Source organism: Camelus bactrianus, chromosome 9 (assembly GCF_048773025.1).
Source record: "Camelus bactrianus isolate YW-2024 breed Bactrian camel chromosome 9, ASM4877302v1, whole genome shotgun sequence".
Lineage (NCBI taxonomy): Eukaryota > Metazoa > Chordata > Mammalia > Artiodactyla > Camelidae > Camelus > Camelus bactrianus.
Genome location: NC_133547.1, coordinates 2826771 through 2852711, shown reverse-complemented (window position 1 = coordinate 2852711; position 25941 = coordinate 2826771). Strand labels below are relative to the sequence as shown.

Here is a 25941-nt window from a genome sequence, read left to right as displayed (position 1 = left end):
CAGGATGGGCAGCTCTATCCCTGCCCTTGTGTGGACTCACCCCTGGAGGTTCCCTCTTGGGTTCCCCGCCCATGCCCCTGCCCACCCCCAACACGGAGCACCGGGCCAGGCCAGCAAAGTTGCTAAGTATTTATTTGGTCCCAGGAGTGGTGCAGGGATCAGACTGGGGCCAGGAGTGGGTGATCCTATGCAGGGAAAAGGGCATTGGGAGTCAAGGGGATAGTAGGCTGGGGTCACTGATTGTCAAAGCAGAGGGTGGGACCCTGGAGTCGGGGAGGGGAGACTGCCCCCCTCCCCCAGGGGCCCCTGGGGCTTCTGCGTGGTTGGGGAGTTGGCAAGTTATCATGATTGGAGTAATGGAGGGGGAGAAGGCAGGAATGGGTGGGGGTGTTAGCGTTCAGAGAAGGCTTAAATGTGCGCATGGGCGTGGTTTGGGCCAGGAGTCTGGGGTCAGGGCTTGAGGGTGGGGATCAGGGTGCTGGCGGCGGCCTTACTCTGTCAGGGGGCCGCAGAGAGTGCCACTGGGCAATGGGCCGCCGGGGATTGGCCAGCATGTCCGCCCAGTGCCGCAGGCCAGCCCCACCGGCTGCGGCTCCTACGGCCACCCTCCCGATGGCCTCGTTCTTGCCCAGCTTGTCGTAGTCCAGCACAGTCAGCTCCACCTGGACCTTCTGCGGTGGGCAGGGGAGGAGGAGGAGACCAGAGAGTGGGGTGAGGAGGCACGGGGAGACCCTCTCCCCCATAACCACAGTTCTGGGGGGACTCTTGCTAGGCCCTGGGCTAAGGCTTCACCTGGAGCTCGGGCAGGGCGGGGGTGGGAAGTGAGAGGGGCCGCGTGTCCTGCAGTTGGTTAGACTGATGCTCGGGGGTCTTTCTGGGATCAGATTTCAAGAGATAAACCTTCAGGGCCCCTGCTGCTCTGGGGTTGTTAGGAGGCTCCTTAAGAGGCAGCCTCCTAAGAGGGGCAAATCTTTAAGACTGTTAAATGGGCAGAGGGGCCAGGCCTTAGGGTTGTGGGGAAGTCTCTTTTTCTCAGTAACCAGAGCACTGGAGTGGGCGGGGCATCCTGGTCCTCAGGAGGAAGCTGACATTGAGAATATAACCAGATCCCCAAGACCTGGCTTCTAGGGTTGCGAAGGAGTCTCCCTTCCCTTAACAACGGGTTTTCTAAGGGCCTGGGACTCTGAGGGGAAAGGGCTGTTCTTGCAGGGGCTCTGGGCAGGTCTGGGCTCACCTGGACCTGGTCACAGGGCACCTCGAAGCTGAAGGCCTCGTTGTAATAGGGGTTCAGAGTGTTCTTCTTGATGGTTGTTTTCTTCTTCCGCACCTTTTTGCCGCCCTGCAGCAGGTGGACCTTGACATATGGATCTGGGGAGAGGGAGGAGGAATTTTATAGTCCGCTCTCTGCTGAGTCCAGGGGAATCAGACTGAGGGGAATGCATGAGGCTCTTCTTTGGAAGAACATAGAGACACCATATGCACCCCTCAGGACTCCCTCTCTGTACCAAAATCGAATCTATATCCTCCATGGCAGACTGGGCCTTCCTCTTCCCTAAGGGACCCTCAGGGCCCAGAAACTGCCAGAACCTCCCCCGCCCACCACCACCACCACCACCATTTTCTTGCTTCCCACACACCTGACAGCCCTCCTACATCCATCTTCTTCAGGTTTTTAGCCTCCAGGACGATGACGGTGAGCTTCCCGGCCGTGGGAACATAGCGGAGAGAGAAGCAGATGTCGCCTAGTTTCTCTTGCTGGAAGGTGGAGAGGGACCCATCACTGGAGCCCGGGCTCCTCATCCATTCCCTCTGCGAACTTTCTTCCCTCCCCCTAGTCTTGGAATGGTATGGTCCAGAGGTAAGGCCCCAGTGGGACCATCCATGGGGGCCTATCGAGGGGGAGGCGTCCATCTACCGGGAGAGACCTGGGAGCAACTCATCTGCAGCAGGTGAAAGGGCTGGAGCTCGGGGAATCCGGGAGGCCTGGGATCTGATTGGCCCGGGGTCGCGGGTGGGCTGGCCCAGCCATGGGGGCGTGGCCACGCGTGCTCACCTCTTCCCTAGGAGCCGCCTGCAGCTCGCGCCAGGCCAGCACTGGGCGCCCCAAGTCCACGGAGCTCATGGGGATCCGTACCTCCCCGATGACGTCGTTGCGGGAGAAGCGGTCGAAGTCGTACACCGCCATGACCAGTACCCTGCCCCCCAGCTCCACGTAGGGGATCTGGGGTGAGGGGAGCGCAGAGAGAGCGCAAAGTGAGAGTAGGAAGTCAGAGGGTGAGGAAGTGGGGCAAAGCACATCCAGATGGAAGGCTAAGAGTCCGGGCAGCGAGGGTCCAAGGGAACGGTTGCGGGGGTGTCCATGGGACCCAAATGGGACCGCCCAAGGACGAATGGAGCAGTCCACGGGTCAGCAGAGCCCCAAAGGGACAACACAGGTTCTTGTGAGAGAGTCCCCAGAGCTGGTAACTGCCACCAGTAAAAGCTGAAGGGATGGATCCCCAATGTTCCAGGGACTGGAGACAGGCTGCCGGGCATGGAGCACTGAAGCCAGGAGCTCACCTTGAAGGCAAAGTTCTCCCCAAAGTGAGGGTTCAGAGTCTGCCGATGCACCCTGGTCTCATGACGCCTCCGTTTGTCTGGCAGCAGGTAAACCCGCACGTAGGGGTCAGAAGAGCCACCTAGATCCAAGGCTGCCAATCCTTCAGCTTGCAGGATGCCCACAAGCAGCTGTACAGCAATGAGGAGGGACCCAGTCTTAGCTTCCCCTCTGGAGCCTCCCACAAGAAGGGGCCAGAACCCCCCCCCCCCCCCGTCGACACCCACCTGGCCACTCTGGAAATCATAATCCAGTGAGTACTGCAGTCGTCCTAGTTCGTGCTTCTCTGCCACCTGCTGCCCTGGCCCAGATGGTGCCGGCTCCAGCTCCTCCACTTCTGGCTGCACCTTAGGGAGCCAGGGGCAAGGGCAGGTGAACTCTTCCCCTGAAAATGGTATCCTCCAGGCACAGAAGCCAAAGGAAACTCACAGATCCCTCCAGCTATAACTAAACACTTGCAAGCTCAGTAGGGTCAATGTTTGATTGGTGATGTCTGCCACAGGCAGGTACTAGCCATGGTAACACACAGTGTGGTATGTTTGTCAATGTTTGATCAGTGATGTCTGCTATGGGTGGGGAACAAACGTGTTGACACACATGCAATGTGTTTGTCATGCTGAGACTAGAAAAAACCTGCGCTGACAGTATCTCATTGTCTACAGGAGGGATGCAGATTTTATTTCACACATTAATGGATGTATTGGGGTGACTGTCCAAATTACCATGTTAATTAGTGATCTTGCCACAGAAAAACATAGAGGAGAAATGAGATATTTACTATATATTTGCCATTCTAAACTAGAACAGCAAAATCAGAAGACTTAACCTAAGTCACCAATTTTCAAAATGTAATGTGAATCAGAATTTCCCTGAGTAGTCTGGTAAAATGCCTTCACTTCAGAGGTTCTGACTCAGTAAGTCTGGTGCAAGATCTGGAATTTGCATTTCAACAAGTACTAGAGGTGATACAGTTGCAGATGGTCTTTGGAGTCACTGGCTTAGGGGACAGGGGGAGACTGGATACCAGGTCCCTTAAGGGCATCCCTTTAAGGGTGCTCATTATAAAAGCTATTTGTTGAGAAGGGAAGAGGTGGAGTCCTAGTTATGGACCACGGACTTGAGGCTCAGGGACGGTCAGTGAATTTCCCAAGGTCACAGAGCTGGTTGTTCTAGGACTCTCTGGCTCCCAGGTGAGCCTCATTCTACTCTGTGTGCAGAGGCCAAAAGCTCAGATACTTGTACCTGTAGCTTTCCATTTTCCACTGCAATGGCCTCTTCCAACTCATGCTTCCTTCAACCTCTCAGGGCTGCCATTCAGCCTCCTTCCTTGTCTCCTTGCCCCAGATCTGCCCTCCACATGGGTTCCAGAGGATTCACCCTAACACTCATGTAACCCTGTCCCTCTTTTGCTCAAAACTTCTGCAGCTCCCAGTTGCCTTCATTACATGGGCACTACTGAGCTCTCACAGGGTATCTGTACTCTATAACCTAGCTATTGTGAAAAACGACTCTGTTCTCCAAATGTCCCTCAGAACCTGGATTCCAGGCCTCCACACTTGCTCTTCCTTTGAGGTGGAATGTCCTTCTCTCTGCTCTCAGTTACCTCTGAGTCCCTCTGGGTCTCAACACAGAAGTCACCTCATCTGAGAAACCTCAGGCCCCCTAGGATATCAGGTGGTTTCTCTGTGCTCCCATATGCCCTGTACTGCCTTTAATGTGGCACATACTGTCCTGTATTGTGAGTGTCTGTGTGAGTGCCTGACTTCCCCAACAGACTGGAGGTTCTTGTGAATGTCTGGTCCATCTCCAGGCCCCCAGGTCCAGTTTAGGGCAAAATACACAGGGAAGATGAGCAAATAAGGGTAAAGGAGGGATGGGGCAGGGACTGAGGCTGCTGGGCCACTGAGTGGAGCAGGGGTTGCAGGAAGGGGCAGGGCTGAGGGGCTGGGCCAAGCCACACCTTGTCTATGAAACTCCGGCCCAGCTCCTTCACTTCCTGAAGGTGGATCTGGGCTTGGGCCTGGCTCTTCTTGCCCATCCGCCTCCGACAACGCTTCCGGTAGAGACAGAAACAGCAGCTGAAGACGAGGAGGCCTGAGACCAGCACGATTGTGGCCAGGGCCCAGGGGGGCACTGCAGAGGACATGGAAACAGCAAACACTGACGCCCTGAGAAGCAAGCTGGCTGATTCAGTCCGGACTACATGTGTTAGCTGGCCTCGTTTTCCCTCCAACCATGTCCATTCAATTTTATTTCTGTATTTTCTTTCCAACTGATCTCGCCTATAAAGCTATTGGAAGCCCTAAGGCAGGCTGACACCACCTAGATTTTCTTGTTTATTAGTTCCCCTTCCTCTTCTACCCCCATTCTAATTTTTCTGCTCATCCCCTGTGCTTGTAGAAGGCTTAACCCTTCCCTGAGCCTTAGTTTCCCTATTTTGTAAAAAAGGGAAAGGTGGACCTTCCAATTCACCAATCCAAGATTCCATTCTATTCCACACCCCTTGGTCTGGTTATTGATTTTCTTGCAAACCTGTTCCTTTTCCTTTTCATTTAGATTTCAGTCCAGAATTCCGACTATGATGACACCCATATTTTCCAGCCCGCCAGTCTGAATACACCCGCCCGAATCCGCCCCTTGGTAATCCTGACCAGGCTTTCCCTCCGCTTCGCCCCAGGGTCTCGCTCACCAGGACCGTGGCTGATGCGACTCGAGTCTGGAGGCGTGTCCGGCGCTGGAGGCCCGGGTGTTGGGGGCTCCGGGAACATGGCGGCGGGGTCTTATGGTTCTTTCTGCGGAGGCACCCAAGCGCCCTAGCACCCCAACACCCACCCCATGCACCCATTGAGCTCTCTGAACAACAAAGAACTCCAACTCCCATCGGCACCCTGGGCAGCTGGTTGTACAGGACATGGCCAGACGCCGCGAGGCATGCTGGGGGCTGTAGTTTCTTTCTGCGACAGAGGGCGGGGGCTGGGAGTGAATTCCGGGAGCTAGTTCCATCCCAAAGCGACGCCCCCTCCCTCCAAGGCCCCCCAGGAATCCAATTCCGCTCATTTCTGCCCCTTCTCGGCCCTTCCCCAGGGCTTGAACCGGAAGTGGGCGAAGGCGGGCGTGGGAACCAGTGCACCAGGTTGCCCAGAGCAACTGCTGGCTCCGCTAGGGCGGGGTGAAGGCAACGCTGGTTGCCCCGGCAACGGCCTGTTGCCAGGACAACGGGCGGGGCTTACGCACAGAAGCCGGGTCTGGGCGGGGCAAGCTCGTTCTGTTCCCGGACCCGCCTTGGACCCCAGACCCAATACCCGGGACGAGCGAGGGTGGGGAGGAGACGGCCTTGCCCCTCAGTGAATTCGTCCACAGCTGGCTCCTCCCTCCACATTTAGCCCCGGGAGCCAAGACTCAGGCTATCCTCCCTCTCCCATTCTTGTGGGGAATGGGTGGGGGGCTGCCCTGCTGTCTCGACTGGGCCCCGACATCCTTCTCAGCCTGTTAGTCTCTCTCGCGCACCTCGAGCTGTCTTCACACCTGTCCTCGTGACTGCCTCGGCTGCCACTTCTCTCTCGACTCTAAATGGAGGTCTTCCCTATTTCTGTCCGTCTCTCCGTCGGCTTCTCGCGGCTCCTCCGTCTGGGTTGTCTAGTCTCTGCCTGTTGTCTGGTCCCTGTCTCCCGGGATCTCTCACGCTCTCCCCATGCCTACTCCCTTCCTTCTGGTTCTTTGTCTCCACACCTGTCTCCAAATCCCATTCTCCTGTTTCATGCTCCAGCCTTCCCACTCCTTCTGCTAGCAGGTCTCTCCCAGTCTCCCCCCAACCCCCCCCCCACACCATCTCTCTAGGTATGGGAATGAGGATGCGGCTGAGGGAGGGATCCCAGCTGCTCCTACCTGCTCCGCGGCTAGACAGGACCCTCCGGAGAGAGAGAGGCGCTGGTCCCGCCCTGACCCCGCCTCTGCACGCAGGTGGGTGGTGCTGTCCTGGGTGCTGATCGCGGAGCGCCGTGAGGAGGGGGCGCGGCCCAACGGAGCTGGGCTGGTGTGAGCGTGTGCGTGTGTATGACTGTATATGTGTGTGTGTGCGCGCGCGCGCGTGTTCGGTGGAGACACCCGCCCCGCCCCTTATCCTGCCCCTAGCCTGGAACCACCAGGACGCCCACGGGTATTTATCCTGGTCCAGAAGATTCTCTGCCTTCTAGTCCAGCCACCTGGCATCCAGCCTCCCTCTCCCTACCCGACCCTTCAGTACTGCCCATGGAACCTGGCGCCAGAATATCGGGTTCTAGGACCCAGAAGACCCTCTACGGAGACCCAGGTATTCTGATATCTAGACAGGAGACTAAGCGTGAAATTCTCCAGGAAATCAGCTCCAGACTTCACTCCACCCTCAAAATTCCCCCTCACGCCAGGCCCTGGAGGCAAGCCCCCATGCTCCTAGCTTCAGGGAACCGAGTCCAACCTGCCCAGACTCTGGACCTCCAGCCTTCTCTGACTCAACTGTCCAAACCTACCTTTCTCAGGTGCAAATTGTGAGTCCTTCTAGTTTCCTCCCTAGGACATTAGCCTCAGTACCTAAACATTAGGAACCCACCCCAATATTATTTCCAGACCCAGAAATCCACTGAGGCAAGTGTCTCTGGGGAGAATAGTGATTTAATAAATTATGGGATTGAAGAAAAAATCTGTACAGACAGTGAGTGGGGTGCAAGGAAACCTCAGATCCTTGAAGGAAGATCTGGTTTCTGGAGTAAAAGATGGGCAGGACCCTGCCTGCTCTTGCTTCTTGGGTAGCCAGAACTGTGGATCCTCGTTCCTTCCTTCCTCAGAATCTCACTTGTTTCCTTGAGACCCTGCAGCCTCCTCCTCCCTCAAAAAAACAAGGAACTCCTAGCCTCCCATCCCTCCCCTTCTTCAAGGAATTGGAAATCTAGGGTCCAGGCTCCCACCTGACCTCTCTCCCCTTCTTCTTGCAGGGCCCAGGATTCCTGGACCCAGCCCTCGGCTGTCCCAAGGGTCCAGGTATCTGGGCTGAAGTAAGGATGCAGAGTTTGAGTCTAGGTGGGCTGGAGTCTCAGCCCTCCCGCAACTTAGGCCTCTGTAGCAGCTATGTTCTCGTAAATCAGGTTCTCATACGTGGCCTCCTTCTCAGCCGGTGCTGAGGATGACTGTTGCAGAAAGCGAAGGATGCACTGGTGCAGGAACACGTACTGGGCCTGGGGAGGAGGCCCGTGGAGGTGAAGGGTGCCCTCCTGGCCTCAGCCTGCTTTCTTCCAGGGTCCCACCTCCACCCACCTTGTGCCAGAGGAACCCCCTCACCTCAGTCTGCACCATCAGTGGCCGGCTTTCTCTCATCTTCCTCATGTAGCTGAAGGGCCCCACGACACCCTCACACTCCAGCTGCCGCAGCAGGACATCCAGGGCAATGAGGGTGCCTGTGCGGCCCACACCAGCGCTAGGCAGGGACAAGAAGTGGTCAGACCCTGGGAGGGGAGAGTCTTGACTGATGGAAGGATCTGTCTTTGGAGCACCTAGGGGTCAGGGTATTCAGCCAGACAGTATTTTGGGGGAATACAGTGTAAGTGGGGGTTATGTAATTAAGCAGGAAGTAATAAGAAATGACCGTGCGCTGACTTCTATCTATCTGTGAGGCCCTGTTCCAAGTGCCTTACATGCTTTTTTTTTCACTCCTACCACACCTAAGAAGTAGGAACTATTAGCATGCCCATTTTACAGATGGGGCAATGGAGGCTGAGCAAGGTGATTGTCCCAGGCCACTTGGGCATTGCTGGGGTTCACACATGGGCAGATGAACTCCCAAGCTGATACTTAAAAAAAATTTAATGTAAAAGTAACCATTTTAAAGTGGACAATTCAGTGGCATTTAGTCACAGTGTTGTGTAACTGCCACCTCTATCTAGTTCCAAAACACTTCTATATCCTCAAAAGGAGAGCCCCATCCCATTAAGCAGTGACTCCCCATTCCCCCATCCCTCCCAGCCCCTGAAAACCACCAGTTTTCGGGCTCTGTGCATTTGCTTATTCCAAATAGTTCATGTAAACAGAGCCATCCAACATGGGACCTTTCGTGCCTGGCTGCTTTCACTCAGCCAGGTTCATCTACGTGGTCCTGTGGATTGGTGGTTCAAGCGAATGGCCTTAACTACTGTGCAGAACTCCCTTCTGCACCTGGAGGAAGGGAGGACACTCTACTGAGGACACTTCCAGTGAATACTACCTGGGGATGGGGATGGTGTCACGACACAGCACAGCAGGGAGGTTAAGGGCTCCACTCTGGGCATCAGCTTGGCCACTCGCTATTGACCGTGAACCCAGGGACCAGCTTTCTGATGCAGTTTCCTCAGCTCTCCCTTTTGTCATGAGGTTGCCCGGAGGGTCAGCCAGACTGTGGCCGATAAGCACTGACCATGATGGAAACCAGAGCTCCCCTATCAGAGGCTGTCCGTCCCTCTGGAACAAACTCCTTCCTCAACCCTCACATTCACATTTGTGAAATCTCACCTAAAGAGGCTTCAGCACAAATATCAGGAAAGCAGTTGTCGGGGGAGGCCCCAGCCTGTGAGCCCAAGGAGGTGTCTTCAATGTTTCTTAAAACCTTTGGCTGCTTCTCCCTCCTGCCCTTCACCTCCTCCCTACATATGCCTCCTCCTGTACCTTTCTATCTTTCCCATCTCTTCACCCCCATCCTCCTTCTCAGCCTGCATCACAGCCCCTTCACCTTCTGCCTCCATCTCCTCCTCCTCTCTTCCACCTCCTCTGGGAGTTCCCAAGAACCCAGGTAACCCTGGTTTCTGTGTCCTGAGGGGGCGGTGGTCCCACAGGGAGAGGGCTCCGGGCTGGTCCTCACCTGCAGTGCACAATGGGAGGCCCTCCCTCCATGTTCTGGTCCAGCCACTGCCGGAGCATCTTCCAGAAGGCCAGCATGGGGTCTGGGGAGTGAGGGACGCTGTGGTCTGGCCAGGTCACGTAGTGGAACTGACGGACGGATAAAGCCCTCCGCTCTGCCATCTAGAGGGAGGGCGGGTTGTCAGGGGGCTCAGGACCCCTGGGGCTGGTTTCTGACAATGGGGCATCCCTGGGGCACACTGCTGTCCCTTGTGGGAGTGACGGGAGGTGGGATTTCATGGGGAGTTCTGGGGGAAGGGGCTGCCTGGAATGTCACGGGGGAGGAACTGAGGGCAGGGTGTATCTGGCAGGGTGTCAGGGGGCTTACATGCCAGAGCTTCAGGTCTCGTACTGTCCAGTTCTCCATCACTTCCTCACCCACCAGGGTCACCTGTAGCTGCCCATGGGTGCAGGGTTGGGAATCTAGAGGCCAGTAATGCTCACACTTCACCTGGGGGAAGACCAGGGGCAGTCAGAGCATAGGAGGCCCCACAGAACCACCCAACCCCAGTGCCCCTCTGTAGCGTGGCTCTTGTACTCAGTGCCAGGGGATGCCCTCTGCCCTGGTGGCAAGGCAGCACCCACAGGCAGCCAGGCGTAGCTTCATTCCAGCCAGGAAGACCCCTCCTTCCCTAGGTCATTGAGATCAGCTTCACCCTGCATGTGAACCATTGGATGGACTAGAGGAGACGGAAAGGTTGGAGTCATGTTGAGGGAATCAGTGAGGGCTGGATCAAGGTCTACACTGGTGTCAGTGTCTGGGGCGGGGTCACGGTTGGACTCAGGGTCAGCACCCAGGACCAAGGTCTCCTCTTACCCGGCCAGACTCCACGCAGTTGGTCAGCATGACCAGGGTGTGGCTCTGCTGCTCCCACACCAGGCGCCAGAAGTCACCCACAGTCTGGGACAGGGGGCCCTGGGCTGCTATGAACTCCTGGGAGTTCCAGAGACCCTGGTTGAAGAAAACAGGTAAGTCTGACCTTAACTTCTGAGGCTAACTCAGCATCCTCCCAGCTCCCAACCATAACCTTACAGGCATGAAGCTGGCGTTGATGTACTCGGAACCTGGCTCCCCAGGGAGGGGTGTCAGGGGCACGCGGGACCAGTCATCTAGGAGAAGAGGCCAGCATTAGCGAGAATGGCGCCACCCAGAGGGGCAAGGAGATGAGGCTGAGACCCAGGGATGGAGGGCGTGCAGAGGTGCAGACGCTGGGAGCTCAGGGAGAGGCAGAGGGGCCTCGGCTGGGAGGAGCCGGCCAGGGGCTCTCACATCACGGGGTAGGAGCTCAGGGGAGAAGGGACGGGGTCCAGGGATGGGGTATTGACAAAGTCACAGCTGAGAGTAAAGTCAGCAGAGGCTTACGACTCACAGGGCAGCACGTTTTTGTAACGGTTCTTGATGTTGTTTTCTGGAGCTGAGGCCATCATCTGGGACTGGCTGTGGTCCTCCAGGGCCAGTTGCTGGGGGCGGAGGTAGAGGAGGGACGCACAGATGCTGGATTTTCTCTGACCTCCCCCAGGTATACCCTCACTGCTGCCTCTGTCATCCTAAGCACCCTGCCCCACTCACCCCTTGTGCCCTGGAATTCCATAGCACCCACAGAAATAGGTCAAGTGTGTGCACCATCTCTGGGGGGCATTGGGGAGGACTGGCGGGACCATGGGGACTGGGGAGGTAGGCAAGAGAGGAGACATCAGGGAAAAACCAAGGTGTTTCTTTAGGACTGACCCATCGACCCGTCACTAGTGTAAGATTTCAATGAGTTGAAAAGATGGATAATCATGCCCAGGAATTTCTGTGTAAGCCAACAAAGCATGTGTCACTGCTTTCCGTCCAATCCCAAAGGTGTGGAAATGTCTGGGGCGGGCACGTGGGCCTGGGTGCAGCCCCCTCTGTTCTGTTCTCACCCCACCTGGTACTCCACTGCAAAGCCGTAACCGCTGTCCATCTCATTTTTCCTGACATGCTCAGCAAAATCTTCAGCCCGGATGTCCCTGGGGGGAGGGGAGGGGCAAACAGTTAAACCTCCTTTAATTCTGTGCTCTTGGGATAAAAGAAAAGGGTTTTGTTTTGTCTTGTTTTGTTTGACCTCCCAAGACTTATAGCTGGAAGTAGGAAACTTTTGACCACCTTCACCCATTTCAGCCTTCTGACACTCCCTCTGGCAACCACCAATCTGTTCTCTGAACCTGTGAGTTCAAGGTTTTTGTTTTTGTTTTTGTTTCAGATTCTGAATATAAGTGAGATGATACAGTATTTATCTTTTTCTGTCTGACTTATCTCACTCAGTATAATGCCCTCAGGGTCCATCCATGTTGTCACAAATGGTGAGATTTTCTTCTTGTTTGTGGCTGAGTAGTATTCCACTGTATAGACAGCTCATAGCTTCTTTATCCATTCACCCATAGATGGACACTTAGGTCATTTCCAAGTCTTGGCTGTTGTGAACAATGCTGCTGTGAACAAGGGAGATGCAGATATCTTTCCAAATCACTGATTTTGTTTCTGTTTCATCAACTCCACTTCTGAGTATACACCCCCAGGAATTGAAAGCAGGCTCTCAAAGGGGTACCTGTACACCCACGTTCATAGCAGCCCTAATCACAATAGCTAAAAGGTGGAAGCAACCCAAGTGTCCATCGACAGAAGAATAGATAAGCAAAATGTGGTCTATCCATATAATGGACTATTACCCAGCCTTAAGAAGGAAGGAGATTCTGCCACAGGCTACAACATGGATGGAACTGGAAGGCATTATGCTGAATGGAATAAGCCAGTCACAAAAGGACAAATAAAAGGACAAATGTGATTCCACTCATATGCGGCACCAAGGGTTATCAAATTCATACAACCTGAAAGTAGGATGCTGGAGTCTCCAGGGACTGAGGAGATGGGGGAAATGGGGAATGGGTGTTTAATGGGGACAGAGTTCCAGTTTTGCAAGATGAAAAGACTTCTGGAGATGGATGGTGGTGATGGTTGCACAACAGTGTAAATGTACTTAATGCCACGGAACTGCACACTTAAAAACAGTTCAAGCTAGAACACTCCCTCACACCATACATAAAAATAAACTCAAAATGGATCAAAGACTTAAATATAAGACAAGATACAATAAACCTCCTAGAAGAAAACATAGGCAAAATATTATCTCACATTCATCTCAACAATGTTCTCCTAGGGCAGTCTGCCCAAGAAACAGAAATAAAAGCAAGAATAAACAAATGGGACCTAATTAAACTTACAAGCTTTTGCCCAGCAAAGGGAACCATAAGCAAAACAAAACAACAACCCACGGAATGGGAGAAAATATTTGCAAAAGATGAAACTGACAAAGGCTTGATCTCCAGAATATATAAACAGCTCATACAACTTAATAAGAAAAAAAACAAACAACCCAATCCAAAAATGGGCAGAAGACCTAAACACGAAAAAATGCTCAATATCACTAATTATCAGAGAAATGCAAATTAAAACTACAGTGAGGTATCACCTTACACCAGTCAGAATGGCCATCATTCAAAAGTCCACAAATGACAAATGCTGGAGAGGCTGTGGAGAAAAGGGAACCCTCCTACACTGCTGGTGGGAATGCAGTTTGATGCAGCCATTATGGAAAACAGTATGGAGATTCCTCAAAAGATTAGGAATCCCATGTGACCCAGGAATCCCACTCCTGGGCATATATCCAGAAGGAACCCTAATTCAAAAAGACACCAGCACCCCAATGTTCATAGCAGCACTATTTACAATAGCCAAGTCATGGAAACAACTTAAATGTCCATCAACAGACAACTGGATAAAGAAGCTGTGGTATATTTATACAATGGAATACTATTCAGCCATAAAAATGAACATAATGCCATTTGTAGCAACATGGATGTCCCTGGAGAATGTCATTCTAAGTGAAGTAAGCCAGAAAGAGAAAGAAAAATACCATATGATATCACTCATATGTGGAAAGAAGAAGAAGGAGGAGGAGAAGGGGAAGGGGAAGAAGAAGGTAAATGAACTTAAATATAAAACAGAAACAGACTCACAGACATAGAATACAAACTTTTGGTTGCCAGGGGGAAGGGGGTGGGTAGGAACAGTCAAGGAGTTAGAGATTTATAGATCCTGACAGGTATATATAGAATAGATAAACAAGTTTATACTGTATAGCACAGGGAAATATATACAAAATCTTGTAGTAGCTCACAGTGAAAAAGAATATGAAAATGAATATATGTATGTTCATGTATGACTGAAAAATTGTACTGTACACCAGAAATTGACACAATGTAAACTGACTATAACTCAATAAAATTAAAAAAAAATCTGTTTGGACTCAAAAAAAAGGAAATGGGACTTCTCTCATCTAGGACCACTCCCCTTCTCCTGGGCCACAGTTCCCTGCAGCCCTCTCCAGCCATGGGGTCTTCCTTCTCCTACACCAGGAACCTCTCCCCTTTCCCTTTGCGTGTACATGTTCTAATCTTGCTTCTGTATTAAAAAGAATCCCCTGACCTCATGCCACTCCAGGTCCAGCTCTTTCTCTCTCCTCCCCCCGTAATATAGTGTTATGAATACTGTCCTGACTCAGTTTTGACACCCTGGATGGAGGCTGGTCAGTTTCCCTTCTTGACATGCTGATTAAATCCACATCCTCACCACCTCCCCTAACAGGATCACACACTCTGGGCTACTATCCATCTGCCCAAATTCTGCCCCAACCCCAACCCCCAGGAACAGGTACCAGAAAACCAGGCACAGTCCCTACGCCCCAGGACCTGCTGAAATGATTCAAACTAAGCCTGTTTGCCTTGGATTGAAACCATGAGAAAGGCTCTTGTTTGAGTGCCCCTCACTTCACGGCCAACCTGGTGCCTCCCCACGTGGCCCTGCAGGGTGTAATGCGTACTCCCTCTCTTGGGATCTGTGAGTGTAAAAAATCTTCAATGCCAGTCGTCTCCTGATCCAGTGGGCTTACCGTACCTAAACAATAATGAAACCTGTGAAAGCACATTCAAACTTCTCACGTGGACCAGTTCTCTCTGCTTCCTTCCCATACATCGCCGTGGCCTGGTCTCTACACCACGACTCCAGGGGAACAATGACCTTTTGTGGTTCAAAGTCCCCTTATCTCACTTGCCTCCTTATCTCCAATTCCAAAGGCCACCTCTCAGTCCCTCCTCTGCGTGGGAGCTCAGCAGCCTGTAGTTTCTCTGACTGCCTCTTCCTTTTTTCTGGACCCGCCCTCTTCCTGAACACCATCTCCTCATGTGCACCACCACTGCCTCTCTGACGGGTGCTTCTCCATCTCCTCAGTGGGGCCCTCATCCTCTGTTCATCAAACGGTAGGTGTTTCTGGGAGTCTGTCCTTAAGCCTTCTTTTCTCACTGGACACACACGTCTCATGGGGTCTGTCCACTGACAAAGCTTCACTTTCAATCTGCACATCTGCGATTTCTGAATCTTCGTTGCCAGTTTCTACTTCTCACTCCCCTGACCTTCAGCTCTATTTACCCACTGGCCTCCTGGAAGCTCCACCTGCATGTCCTAGAGGATCATCGCTAGGACATCCAAACATGCACGCTGAGGGTTGGGGATGGCAAAATGCTCAACATACAAGACAGGACAAGACTTGGAGCCCAACAGGTGCAGCAATTTGCTGCAGATGCCATACAAGGCACCGGACAGAGGGTAAGGAGGGGAAAGGGCAAGCAGGGTGGGACTCTGGCCAGAACAGATAATACCGCAAAGAAGAAACTGGACATCATCTTCCCCGTCACTAGTGTTTGCTCTGCCTCATGCATCTGCCTCGGATGGCCACGCCCTCCATTGACGCCTCATTCTTTTGTACCCAGGCTGTCACAGCTGGTCTCCCAGCTTCCCTTTACTCTCTGTCCCATCTCTCCTCTCTTGATCCCTGGGGATCATTCTCACGTAGACACTTGGTGTCACTGACCCAACTAAGGAGGAGTCAGAGAATGGAGACCTTTGCACAAACGTTCTCCTGAACCATGGATCTGTTTATCCACCTGACCATTCATCATTGTCTTCACTTGCATGTCCAACAAGCATCTCAAATTCAGCGTGTCCACCACCGAGCTCCCAATACTTTCCCAAAGCTCCCCCACCCTCCACCCCATGGTCATTCCATCTCAAGCAACAACATTTCCAGTATTCCTGGAGCTCAGGCTAAATTCCTTGCAGTCACTCTTGAGCCCTCTCTGAACCCCACACTGCACTTCCATTCTCTAACCACATCTGCTGTTTAAACACTCAAACACTGCCTTGAATCTGATTACCTCTCACCATTTCCCATTCCAAGACATAACTACCTCTTGTTTGGATTGTAATAGGGAAGAACAAACCTGACTCCATATTGGTCTGTTTCTTTTACTTTAACCTTTTTGCATTTGCCACAAGTTCATCACCAAAGGGATGCTGCCTATAAGCTTAAATTACACATAATGGCCCATCTCTGGGAACCCTGCCTCCCAGGTAACCAGCACTGAGCTAAAATACCTTTGTTGGGCTCACAGGAAACATCCTGACCAGGCCCCCCTGTGAATGACTGCAGGAAGGAAGGAATCAACACCTCCCCTCTGGAGGCTGACGTGAAACAGGAGGTGTGTGAATTTACTCCCACCCCTCTTAGTATAAAAGAAGCCTGAATTCTAACTCAGGCAAGATGGTTCTTTGGGACACTAGTCACAACCTTTACCAACTTCTTTATTAGTGGCTCCTTGTGCTAGAATGTAAGCTCCAAAAGGGCAGGAATCTTTGGTAGATTCACTGTTTCCTCAACACCCAGAACAGCACCTGACACTTAACAGGGGCTCCGTTACTGTTTTGTTGGATGAATGAATGGACGTCCCAGAGCTGAGACTGACACCAATTTCACGGCCACCAGTCCAGGCTCTCAGGGAATGGGGAGTGGCAGATGCATTGTGATCCCTGCCACAGACAGCATTAGCCCCTTCTGAGGCTTGTGGGGGGGATTCACTGATCCTGCCCTCTGACCTACCCAGTGACCAGCAAACACCCCAGGATCTGACCTTGACAATGAGTCTTTCAGATGCTCTCCCAAACCTTCCACTCACCTGCAGATCAGATCCCTGTGTGCCTGTTTCTTCTCACTCTTCTTACACCTGGGAAAAGGACATTAGGGTGAAAGGCTGGGGAGGGGAGAGAGGCCGGAACCAGGGGTCCTCACCTTTCCCGCAACCCCCACCCTCCAGGCACCCAGTAAGTCCTGAGCTGAGTCTCACCCCTTCTTCAGGAAGAAAACCAACAAGCCCACCAGGATGAGAAACAGGAGGACACCGACGATGGCTCCTATGATGACCACTGGAGGAAGGAGGCATGAGGGGCTGTTAGAGTCTGGGTCACCTCTCCTGGTGTCCTATCTCTGCTACCTCTGTCCTAACCCAGACTGTGATCAGAGGGTCTGCAGGGTAGATGCGAGGGCAGAGAAGGGAAAGGAGAAAGCTTCTGCATAAAGCCCTATTTCCCACTCAACCTTTCCTCCCAGGAGCCTGGTCCAAAGACATCACTTTCCCAACTAATCTGCTTTTTAGAGTGACTCTCCCCTTCCTTGGTCTAGACTAGCGATCCTCACTGAGGGTGGTTTTGCCCACCAGGAGACATCGGGCAATGTCTGGAGACACTTTCGGTTCTTACAACTTCAGCAGCAGTGCCACCGGCATCGAGCGGGTGGAGGCTGGGGATGCTGCTCGACACCCTACAGTAATACCCAGGACAGTCCCCACCAGAAAGAGCGATCCAGCCCAAGATCCACGAGGACCTGTCTCAGCAAGAGTACCCTGGACAGTGGGACCACCAAGCCCAGCCTGGAAGAGCACCCCATGTTCAGTGCACCAAACTCCAGTGTCTCCAGATCAAAGACCCCATCTCCTAAGAGGCTCTGATTCCTAGGCGCTGACTGACGGGGGCCCAGGGAGGCCTATGACCATGGTCAACGGTACATGAGCAAAGATTTCCTGAGGTTCAGACTTTTTCAAATGTCCCATTGGTGAGTGAAAAATCATGCGACCGTGCTGGAAAAAAATTTGGCAGTTCTTCAAAAGGTTAAACACAGAGTTACCACATGATCTAACAATTTCACTTCCGGGTATACACCCAGGAGAAACGAAGACACACACCCACACAGAAATGTGCACACAAATGTCCAGAGCACCATTCAGAACAGCCAAAAAGTAGGGTCCATCCATGGATGAATGGATAAACAAAACGCATTCTATCTGTACAATGAAATATTATCCGGCAATAAAAAGTAATGAGGTGCTGACACACGCTAGAACATGGATGAACCTTAGACGCATTATACTAAGTGAGAGAAGCTAGTCACAGAGGACCACATACTGTGTGGGTTTTTTTTGTTTTTTTTTTTTGGAAATGTCCAGAAGAGGCGTATCTATAGAGACAGAAATAGATTACAGACAGACAATGGCTGGCTGGTGGGGAATTAGCGAAACTAGGGGGTGATGGCTTAAGGGGTAATACAAATACGGTAAAAAAAAATCCTAAAATTAACAACGATGATGGTATAATGATGATGAGTATATTAGAAGCCACTGAGTTGCACACTTTAAATGGGTGGACTGTTACAGGTTATATGAATGACATCTCAAAGGAGCTGTTTTACAGAAAGCAGGAAACAAAACATAAACAAAAAGGACCCCATGGGGTGGTGAGACTCCTTCACAACAGGGCCTGACGGGGTCTGAGAGAATGTCATTGTAGCTCTCTGTACCTGTGGGGCTCTGCTCACCTGTGCTCTCAGTGCGGCAGGTCATGGAGGCAGACCGTGCCTCCCTTCCATCCCAGATGGTTGTGACGGTGGCTGCGTAGGCCTGAGCCGGCCTGAGTCCCGACAAGGACACGCCCTTCCCACAGGAGGATCCGCTCTGGGAAAACTGCTGCCTGCCCACCTCCACTTTAAAGGCCTCATAGCCTCCCGGGGGGCAGGACCAGGTCAGGATGACCCCGTAGCCCCCCGAAGCGCTGATGCAGGACACGATGGAGGGGGGGCTTGGATCTGGGTGGAACGGATAGGAGGAATCAGTAGGCTCCATCCAAGGCGGTTTTCTAAGTCCCCACTCCCCACCAGTCGTGCCAGTAATCTGAGAACTAGCTCATCCTCTTCTTCCCCAAAACAAAACACCTCTTATTCCCTCAGTTTCTGTTGCCCCCGAACGGACGCACCGCAGGTCGCCTCAAACTACAACTCCCATTAGCCCAGAGAAGGTGCCATCTTGGCCAGTTCATAATCTCACCCAAGAGAGTGCACAATGCTACCTCTCACCTGTGGCGACACTCAGAGTCACCCGGGAGCTGTTGACTCCATTCTTTTCTGCCCACACAGAGAAGTTGTACAAGGTCCCGGGTTCAAGTCCTTCCACTGTGAAACTGGTGTTGGCTGTGCATCTGGTCTCAATTGCGTCTCCCTCTCCAGACCACTGGACCCAGTAGGTGTAGCTCTGAAGGTCAGTGCCCTCAGGCACCTCCCACCTCAGGGTGATGTTGCTGGTGGTCTGAGTCTCCACACTCAGGTTCCTGATGGGGTTGGGGGCTGAGAAATGAAGAAGAAAGATCCAGTGTCAGCAGGGCAGTAAACGGGGGGACAGTCAGTGGGCATTTCTGACCCTCAAAGTCAGTTCCCAGTCCTGCCTGAACTACGGGTCCAGGAGATACGGGGTGTGGGGTCTAGACAGTGCTTCCCAGACTTCCATGTGCATACGTGTCACTGGGGATCTTGCTAAAAGGCAGGTTCTGACTCAGGAGGTCTAGGATGGGACTGAGATTCTGCATTTACAGCCAGTTCTCAGGAGATGCTGACGCAGCCCACCCACGGACCACACTTGAGGAGCAAGGATCTAGACCAGTGCTTTCCAGTGGAATTTCTGCAACAGTGGAAATGCCCTCCCAATGATCATTAGGGTAGATACAAACCCAGTGGGAGACTGGGAGCCCCTCAACGGAGCTCTTGAGCATTTAAAATATGGAACGAAGCCTGCAATTTTATGCAATTTTATGCAATTTTAATGAACTTAAATGTACATAGCCACCAATGCCTAGGGGCTACCATATTGGACAGTGGAGGTCTAGAGCAGAGGAGCTGTCCACCTCAGGGTAATGGAGCTCATGGTCTGAGCTTCCATCCTCAAGCCCGTGACATAGTTGGGAAGTAGGAGAACAAGAGTCAGAGGGTCAGAGTGTCCACATTCCACAGCACCTAATCCCCCCAGAACTCAGTAACAAGACTCCCCTGCACAGCCCTGGTTGCTCAGGAGGATACGCCCTAGTGTTATGGTCTGTGTTCTCTAGAGTCCTAGAGCCTGACTGATCCCAACGCACAACCCTATGGATATTCTTTCTTCATCTCTCTCATCGTGATCCAAAGAGACACTGGGCTAGGGAGTGTGCCACATTCTCCTGTCAGCTCTGCACCATCGTCTATCATCAACCCCGCATTAAAAAAAAAAAAAAAGAATCACAATAAGAGTTGCCTCTCACCTGTGGCGGCATTGAGAGTCACCTGGGAGCTGTTGACTCCATTCTTTTCTGCCCACACAGAGAAGTTGTACAAGGTCCCGGGTTCAAGTCCTTCCACTGTGAACCTGGTGTTGGCTGTGCGTGTGGTCTCAATCGCGTCTCCCTCTCCAGACCACTGGACCCAGTAGGCGTAGCTCTGAAGGTCAGTGCCCTCAGGCACCTCCCACCTCAGGGTGATGTTGCTGGTGGTCTGAGTCTCCACACTCAGGTTCCTGATGGGGTTGGGGGCTGAGAAATGAAGAAGAAAGATCCAGTGTCAGCAGGGCAGTAAACGGGGGGACAGTCAGTGGGCATTTCTGACCCTCAAAGTCAGTTCCCAGTCCTGCCTGAACTACGGGTCCAGGAGATACGGGGTGTGCGGTCTAGACAGTGCTTCCCAGACTTCCATGTGCATACGTGTCACTGGGGATCTTGCTAAAAGGCAGGTTCTGACTCAGGAGGTCTAGGATGGGACTGAGATTCTGCATTTACAGCCAGTTCTCAGGAGATGCTGACGCAGCCCACCCACAGACCACACTTGGGGAGCAAGGATCTAGACCAGTGCTTTCCAGTGGAATTTCTGCAACAGTGGAAATGCCCTCCCAATGATCATTAGGGTAGATACAAACCCAGTGGGAGACTGGGAGCCCCTCAACGGAGCTCTTGAGCATTTAAAATATGGAACGAAGCCTGCAATTTTATGCAATTTTATGCAATTTTAATGAACTTAAATGTACATAGCCACCAATGCCTAGGGGCTACCATATTGGACAGTGGAGGTCTAGAGCAGAGGAGCTGTCCACCTCAGGGTAATGGAGCTCATGGTCTGAGCTTCCATCCTCAAGCCCGTGACATAGTTGGGAAGTAGGAGAACAAGAGTCAGAGGGTCAGAGTGTCCACATTCCACAGCACCTAATCCCCCCAGAACTCAGTAACAAGACTCCCCTGCACAGCCCTGGTTGCTCAGGAGGATACGCCCTAGTGTTATGGTCTGTGTTCTCTAGAGTCCTAGAGCCTGACTGATCCCAACGCACAACCCTATGGATATTCTTTCTTCATCTCTCTCATCGTGATCCAAAGAGACACTGGGCTAGGGAGTGTGCCACATTCTCCTGTCAGCTCTGCACCATCGTCTATCATCAACCCCGCATTAAAAAAAAAAAAAAAGAATCACAATAAGAGTTGCCTCTCACCTGTGGTGGCATTGAGAGTCACCTGGGAGCTGTTGACTCCATTCTTTTCTGCCCACACAGAGAAGTTGTACAAGGTCCCGGGTTCAAGTCCTTCCACTGTGAAACTGGTGTTGGCTGTGCATCTGGTCTCAATTGCGTCTCCCTCTCCAGACCACTGGACCCAGTAGGTGTAGCTCTGAAGGTCAGTGCCCTCAGGCACCTCCCACCTCAGGGTGATGTTGCTGGTGGTCTGAGTCTCCACACTCAGGTTCCTGATGGGGTTGGGGGCTGAGAAATGAAGAAGAAAGATCCAGTGTCAGCAGGGCAGTAAACGGGGGGACAGTCAGTGGGCATTTCTGACCCTCAAAGTCAGTTCCCAGTCCTGCCTGAACTACGGGTCCAGGAGATACGGGGTGTGGGGTCTAGACAGTGCTTCCCAGACTTCCATGTGCATACGTGTCACTGGGGATCTTGCTAAAAGGCAGGTTCTGACTCAGGAGGTCTAGGATGGGACTGAGATTCTGCATTTACAGCCAGTTCTCAGGAGATGCTGACGCAGCCCACCCACGGACCACACTTGGGGAGCAAGGATCTAGACCAGTGCTTTCCAGTGGAATTTCTGCAACAGTGGAAATGCCCTCCCAATGATCATTAGGGTAGATACAAACCCAGTGGGAGACTGGGAGCCCCGCAACAGAGCCCTTGAGCACTTAGAATGTGCTCATCTGTCTTTCTTTCATCAATTACATGTCGAAGCAATACTGTCTTGGATCTACTCAGATAAGTAAAATACCTCTGTATAATTGGTTTCACCTGTTCTGACTTATGCAATGTGGCTCATAGAAACCTTGGATCCACAAGCGTGGCTCCCATATGTTTCTGTCGGTCTACGGGCCTGCCGAGTTCTCATGCGTGTTCTCAGTCACTGCCTGCCACCTTCCTTTAGGAAAAAAAGAAAAACAGTGGTTGCCTCTCACCTGTGGTGGTTTTGAGGGTCTTCTTGGAGCTAGTGAGTCCATCCTTCTCCACCCACACGGAAAATTCATAGGAAGAGCCAGGGTCAAGTCCCTCCGCTGTGAAAACGGTGTCTGTCGTGTTTCGGCTCTCGGTTTTGTTATCTCGTCCGGTCCACTGGACCCAGTAGGTGTAGTTCTGCTGGTCCAGGCCACTGGGGGCCTCCCAGCGTAGGGTGATGGAGCTGCTGGTCCAGGCCTCCACAGTCAGGTTTACGACTGGGTTGGAGGCTGAGAATGGGGAAGAAGAATTCACTGTGAGCAGGGAGCAGATCAGGAGTGTCCCTTCCACTGCTCCCAGTTCCTGCCTCGTGTCCAGAAAGGACTAGCTCCATCGGAGCCAGGTGGGGATCGCTGTGCCCACCATGGAGACCTCCCTCTGGAAGCTCACGGGACTTGAGGGTGCAATGGCTTTGTGTGGGCAGTGAACTCAGACAGGGGTCACTCACCGTCCGCCCTGGCCCCTGTCCAGCTGCACAGGCCCTGGAGAGATCCAAGAGGGGGGGAATCAGACACCGAAGCTCACCTCCCCTGACCCCAGTGAGTCTGCCAGCCAGAGACCCTCCCGTCCTCTGCCCAGACCCTGCGAGTCACACTGCCTGAAGGAGAGGAGGGACAGCACACAGACTCTCCTCCTGCAGGCTGGGCTCTGACAAAGGTCATCCCATAGTATGTCTGTCTTCTCTGGGTGTGCCCTGTGTTGGGGGCAGGGGGAGTGGGGAAGGGGCAGGACTCCAGGGACCCAGGAGCTGGGATTGGCTTCACTGATATGGTAGAGAGATAAACTTAATGGTTTCACTTCCTGAAAAAATACAGCCTTAGAAGACTAAGGCAAGGAAGTAACCAACAAACTGGGAATGAAAGAAGAGACTGATGTTGGGGACCAGGAGCCAGACATCCAGTCTGAAGGAAAAGGCTGGGGACTTGGACCCCTGGGTCTGAGGGAGGAGCGGGCTGGGGGCCGAGGCTCCTGAGTCTTCGTAAGCTTACCTGTGTCTTGCCAGTAACCTGAGTTCACTCTCACCGCAGAAGTAGCAATGTCTAAGAGCCCGGGTGTCCGACTCCCCAGCAATCTCCCCCAACCTAGAAACTTGCTTCCTCTCCAGGGAATTATCAGTCCCTCCCCACTCTGGACCTGAGTTCTGGGACCCCAGCCTCCTCTTTCCTGGGACCCAGGAGTTGGCCCCCCTCTGCTCCTCTCAGAGGACCCCCCCACCCCCACTACCCTGAGTCTGGGAGCACTCACCAGCAGCACCAGGCTCCCCAAGGCCCTGAGGCCTCTGCCAGCCCCGGTCATGTCTCTGGACACTGCCAGGGACCCAAGTGTCCTAGCCCAGGACCTTCCACCTGCTGGACTTTAAACGCAAGAATTTCCCCTTTCCCAGCCCAGCAGTAAGGCCATAGGCCAGGGCAAGAAGGGAGGAGGAGGAAGTAGAGGCTTTCCAGCCGGAGAACTCCTAGCCCCACCCCCGCCCTCAGCCTTGGTCCTCACCTCTGGAAGCTCTGGCTTCTCCTGGCCACAGGGTCTCCCCTGCAGCCCCTGCCTCGCTTCACTTTATCCTGCGCGGGTAAGAGATGAGGGCACTTCTTCCCGCTGATGTATGCATGCACAACACATGTCCCAGATGTTCAGAGTGGGAGGGGGTGCCGGAAGAAAGATGTGTCCATCCCTCTCAAGTGGACAGTTACACACCAAAGCCAGGTGGGGGGTCTACTCTCCTGCGCCCTGAGGCAGGCACTGGCCCCTCAGCCTCTCCCTGCCTCCCCCAAATCCGTGCAGCTGTCACCAAATGAGCCCAGTATATTCTGCCTCCTGGCCTTTGCATATGCCGTCTGCTCTGCCAGGTGCCCCTTCCTGCTAGCCCTTAGGATTCAAGGGTCAACATGCTGGGTCAGACCTGTCTTTTTAGCTCCGTCAGGACCTGTGCTGTCTCTACAACACATGCCAGACTGTCCGTATGTGCGGAGGCACGTGCCACATTCTACCCAGGCCCTTGAGCCAAGTGGCTTAAATTTGCAGTGACTTAGATTCCTAATCTACCAAAATGGGCACAACCCCTTGTAAATATGCTGTGAGGAGTAAGTGAGTTCATATATAAAGTCTTAGAGCAATGCCTGGTTCTTTTAAAGCCTTTGAGAAACCGTAGCCATGTTTATTTTTGGTTCATCCCTAGACCTCCAGCGTCTGGAGGGGCTTCTCAGGCCGCCTGCATTTCACATACAGTCTGAAAGTGAAGAGTGTGGGTACTGCAAACAGCATGCTTGTCACTAATCACCAATGCCATCTTGAACCTTATCCAACCTCACTGTGTCTCTGTCTTCTTGCTTTTGAAATGGAATTAAAAACACTATCTACCGCAATACACAGCAGCTACCTGCTCCTGGACAGCTCTGGACTCACAGGTATCTGAAGGTCCCCTATTTAGAAAAAGGACTGCCCTTTATCATCTCAGCGGACTTTGATGGAAAGAGGGAGGCGTATCCCTGGGGTTAATGGGTGCTATGTACTGAAGGATTTGGAGAACACCGATTGCCTGAGGAGGCATTTTCCTGACTGATGAAAAAACAACTCGGTGGTTCTCACTTACCCCTGCTAGAAGGTTTTTCATGTATTATGTAGTGCTTAATAAAAATAAAAATTCAAAAATACTATCTACTAGGGATGAATTTGGAATATGGGATTAATAGATACTAACTACTATATATAAAGTAGATAAATGTTTATAATGTATAGCACAGGGAACTATATTCAATATCTTGTAATAACCTATAATGGAAAAGAATCTCACAAAGAATATATCTATGTATATAAAACTGAATCACTTGGCTGTACACCTCAAACTAACACAACATTGTAAATTAACTACACTTCAGTTTAAAGAAATCGTTAAAAATAACAAAAAAAATTCTGCCATTTCAACAATGTTATATAAGTGGAATCATACAGCAGGATCCAACACTGCTGACACCTTGATCTTGAACTTCTGGCTTCCAGGACTGACTGCAAGACATTTCTGCTACTTAAGCCACACAATGTGTGGTACTTTGTTAAAGCAGCCCCAGCAGACTAAAACATTTTCATTGGTATTATAACAAATTGCACTCAGTTACCGATCTTCTATTTTTAACTTCATTGATTTTTTTTTTAAAAAGTGTGGAAATTTGTCTTCTCTTTTATTAAGTATTTACATAATATCCTTCCTCATTGTGCCTCTGGGCCCACAAAGTAGTTACTACCTGGCTCTTTACAGGAAAAGTTTGCTGTCCGTGATGGAGTTATTTTTGTCTGCACTTTTAAGTTCCCAGCAAAATTGAGTGGAAGGTACAAAGATTTCTTTTGTTGTTGTTGTTTTTCAATTGAAGTACAGTCAGTTACAATGTGTCCATTTCTGGTGTACAGCATAATGTCCCAGTCATGCAAATACATATGTGTATTTGTTTTCATATTCTTTTTCATTAAAGGTTATTACAAGATATTGAATATAGCTCCCTGTGCTATACAGAAGAAATTGGTTTTTTATCTATTTTCATATACAGTGATTAACATTTGCAAATCTCAAACTCCCAAATTTATCCCTTCCCACCCCCTTTCCCCTGGTAACCATAAAATTGCTTACTATGTCTGCACAGAGATTTCTAATACACCCCTTCCCCGACTCATGCACAGCCTCCCCCAGTGTCAACAACCCCACCAGAGTGGTACATTTGTCACCACTG

The 25941-nt window shown here is 51.9% G+C and overlaps 2 protein-coding genes across 4 annotated transcripts; both read right to left on the bottom strand.

Moving 5' to 3' along the window:
- Positions 1-115: 115 nt before the first annotated feature.
- On the bottom strand, positions 116-7083 carry SYT5 (synaptotagmin 5). 3 transcript variants are annotated; one of them, XM_074369064.1, is made up of 9 exons: positions 6482-7083; positions 5286-5388; positions 4557-4729; positions 2824-2943; positions 2560-2727; positions 2054-2221; positions 1638-1755; positions 1235-1368; positions 116-671 (listed from the first exon to the last, which is right to left on the bottom strand). In XM_074369064.1, the coding sequence occupies exons 2-9, from the start codon at positions 5362-5364 to the stop codon at positions 471-473; spliced, it is 1161 nt and encodes a 386-aa protein (XP_074225165.1). In that variant the 5' UTR covers positions 5365-5388; positions 6482-7083; the 3' UTR covers positions 116-470. The 3 variants fall into 3 exon arrangements, with proteins under 3 accessions (XP_074225165.1, XP_074225164.1, XP_074225163.1); XM_074369063.1 differs by having other exon boundaries at positions 5286-5409; positions 6482-6821; XM_074369062.1 differs by lacking the exon at positions 6482-7083 and having other exon boundaries at positions 5286-5489.
- Positions 7084-7223: 140 nt separating this feature from the next.
- PTPRH (protein tyrosine phosphatase receptor type H) lies at positions 7224-25777 on the bottom strand. Its single transcript, XM_074369061.1, has 17 exons — positions 23471-25777; positions 22674-22707; positions 22189-22455; positions 21233-21499; positions 20022-20288; positions 18811-19077; positions 18277-18543; positions 16754-16832; positions 16586-16633; positions 11407-11488; positions 10864-10954; positions 10527-10603; positions 10311-10445; positions 9822-9944; positions 9456-9616; positions 7907-8042; positions 7224-7803 (listed from the first exon to the last, which is right to left on the bottom strand). The coding sequence occupies exons 1-17, from the start codon at positions 23519-23521 to the stop codon at positions 7678-7680; spliced, it is 2478 nt and encodes an 825-aa protein (XP_074225162.1). The 5' UTR covers positions 23522-25777; the 3' UTR covers positions 7224-7677.
- Positions 25778-25941: the final 164 nt, after the last annotated feature.

Bases quoted from the DNA above. Each gene is read 5' to 3' on its own strand.
- SYT5 (XM_074369064.1), bottom strand. From the start codon at position 5,364: ATGTTCCCGGAGCCCCCAACACCCGGGCCTCCAGCGCCGGACACGCCT. The intron at 4,730-5,285 runs GTGAGCGAGACC...TGTCCTCTGCAG, and splicing joins TCGCATCAGCCACGGTCCTG to TGCCCCCCTGGGCCCTGGCC. The intron at 1,369-1,637 runs GTGTGTGGGAAG...CCCTCTCCCCAG, and splicing joins GGATGTAGGAGGGCTGTCAG to ATCCATATGTCAAGGTCCAC.
- PTPRH (XM_074369061.1), bottom strand. From the start codon at position 23,521: ATGACCGGGGCTGGCAGAGGCCTCAGGGCCTTGGGGAGCCTGGTGCTG. The intron at 16,833-18,276 runs GTGAGCAGAGCC...TCCTTCCTCCAG, and splicing joins CTGCCGCACTGAGAGCACAG to TGGTCATCATAGGAGCCATC. The intron at 8,043-9,455 runs GTGAGGACCAGC...GTCCCTGCCTAG, and splicing joins CCTCCCATTGTGCACTGCAG to CGCTGGTGTGGGCCGCACAG.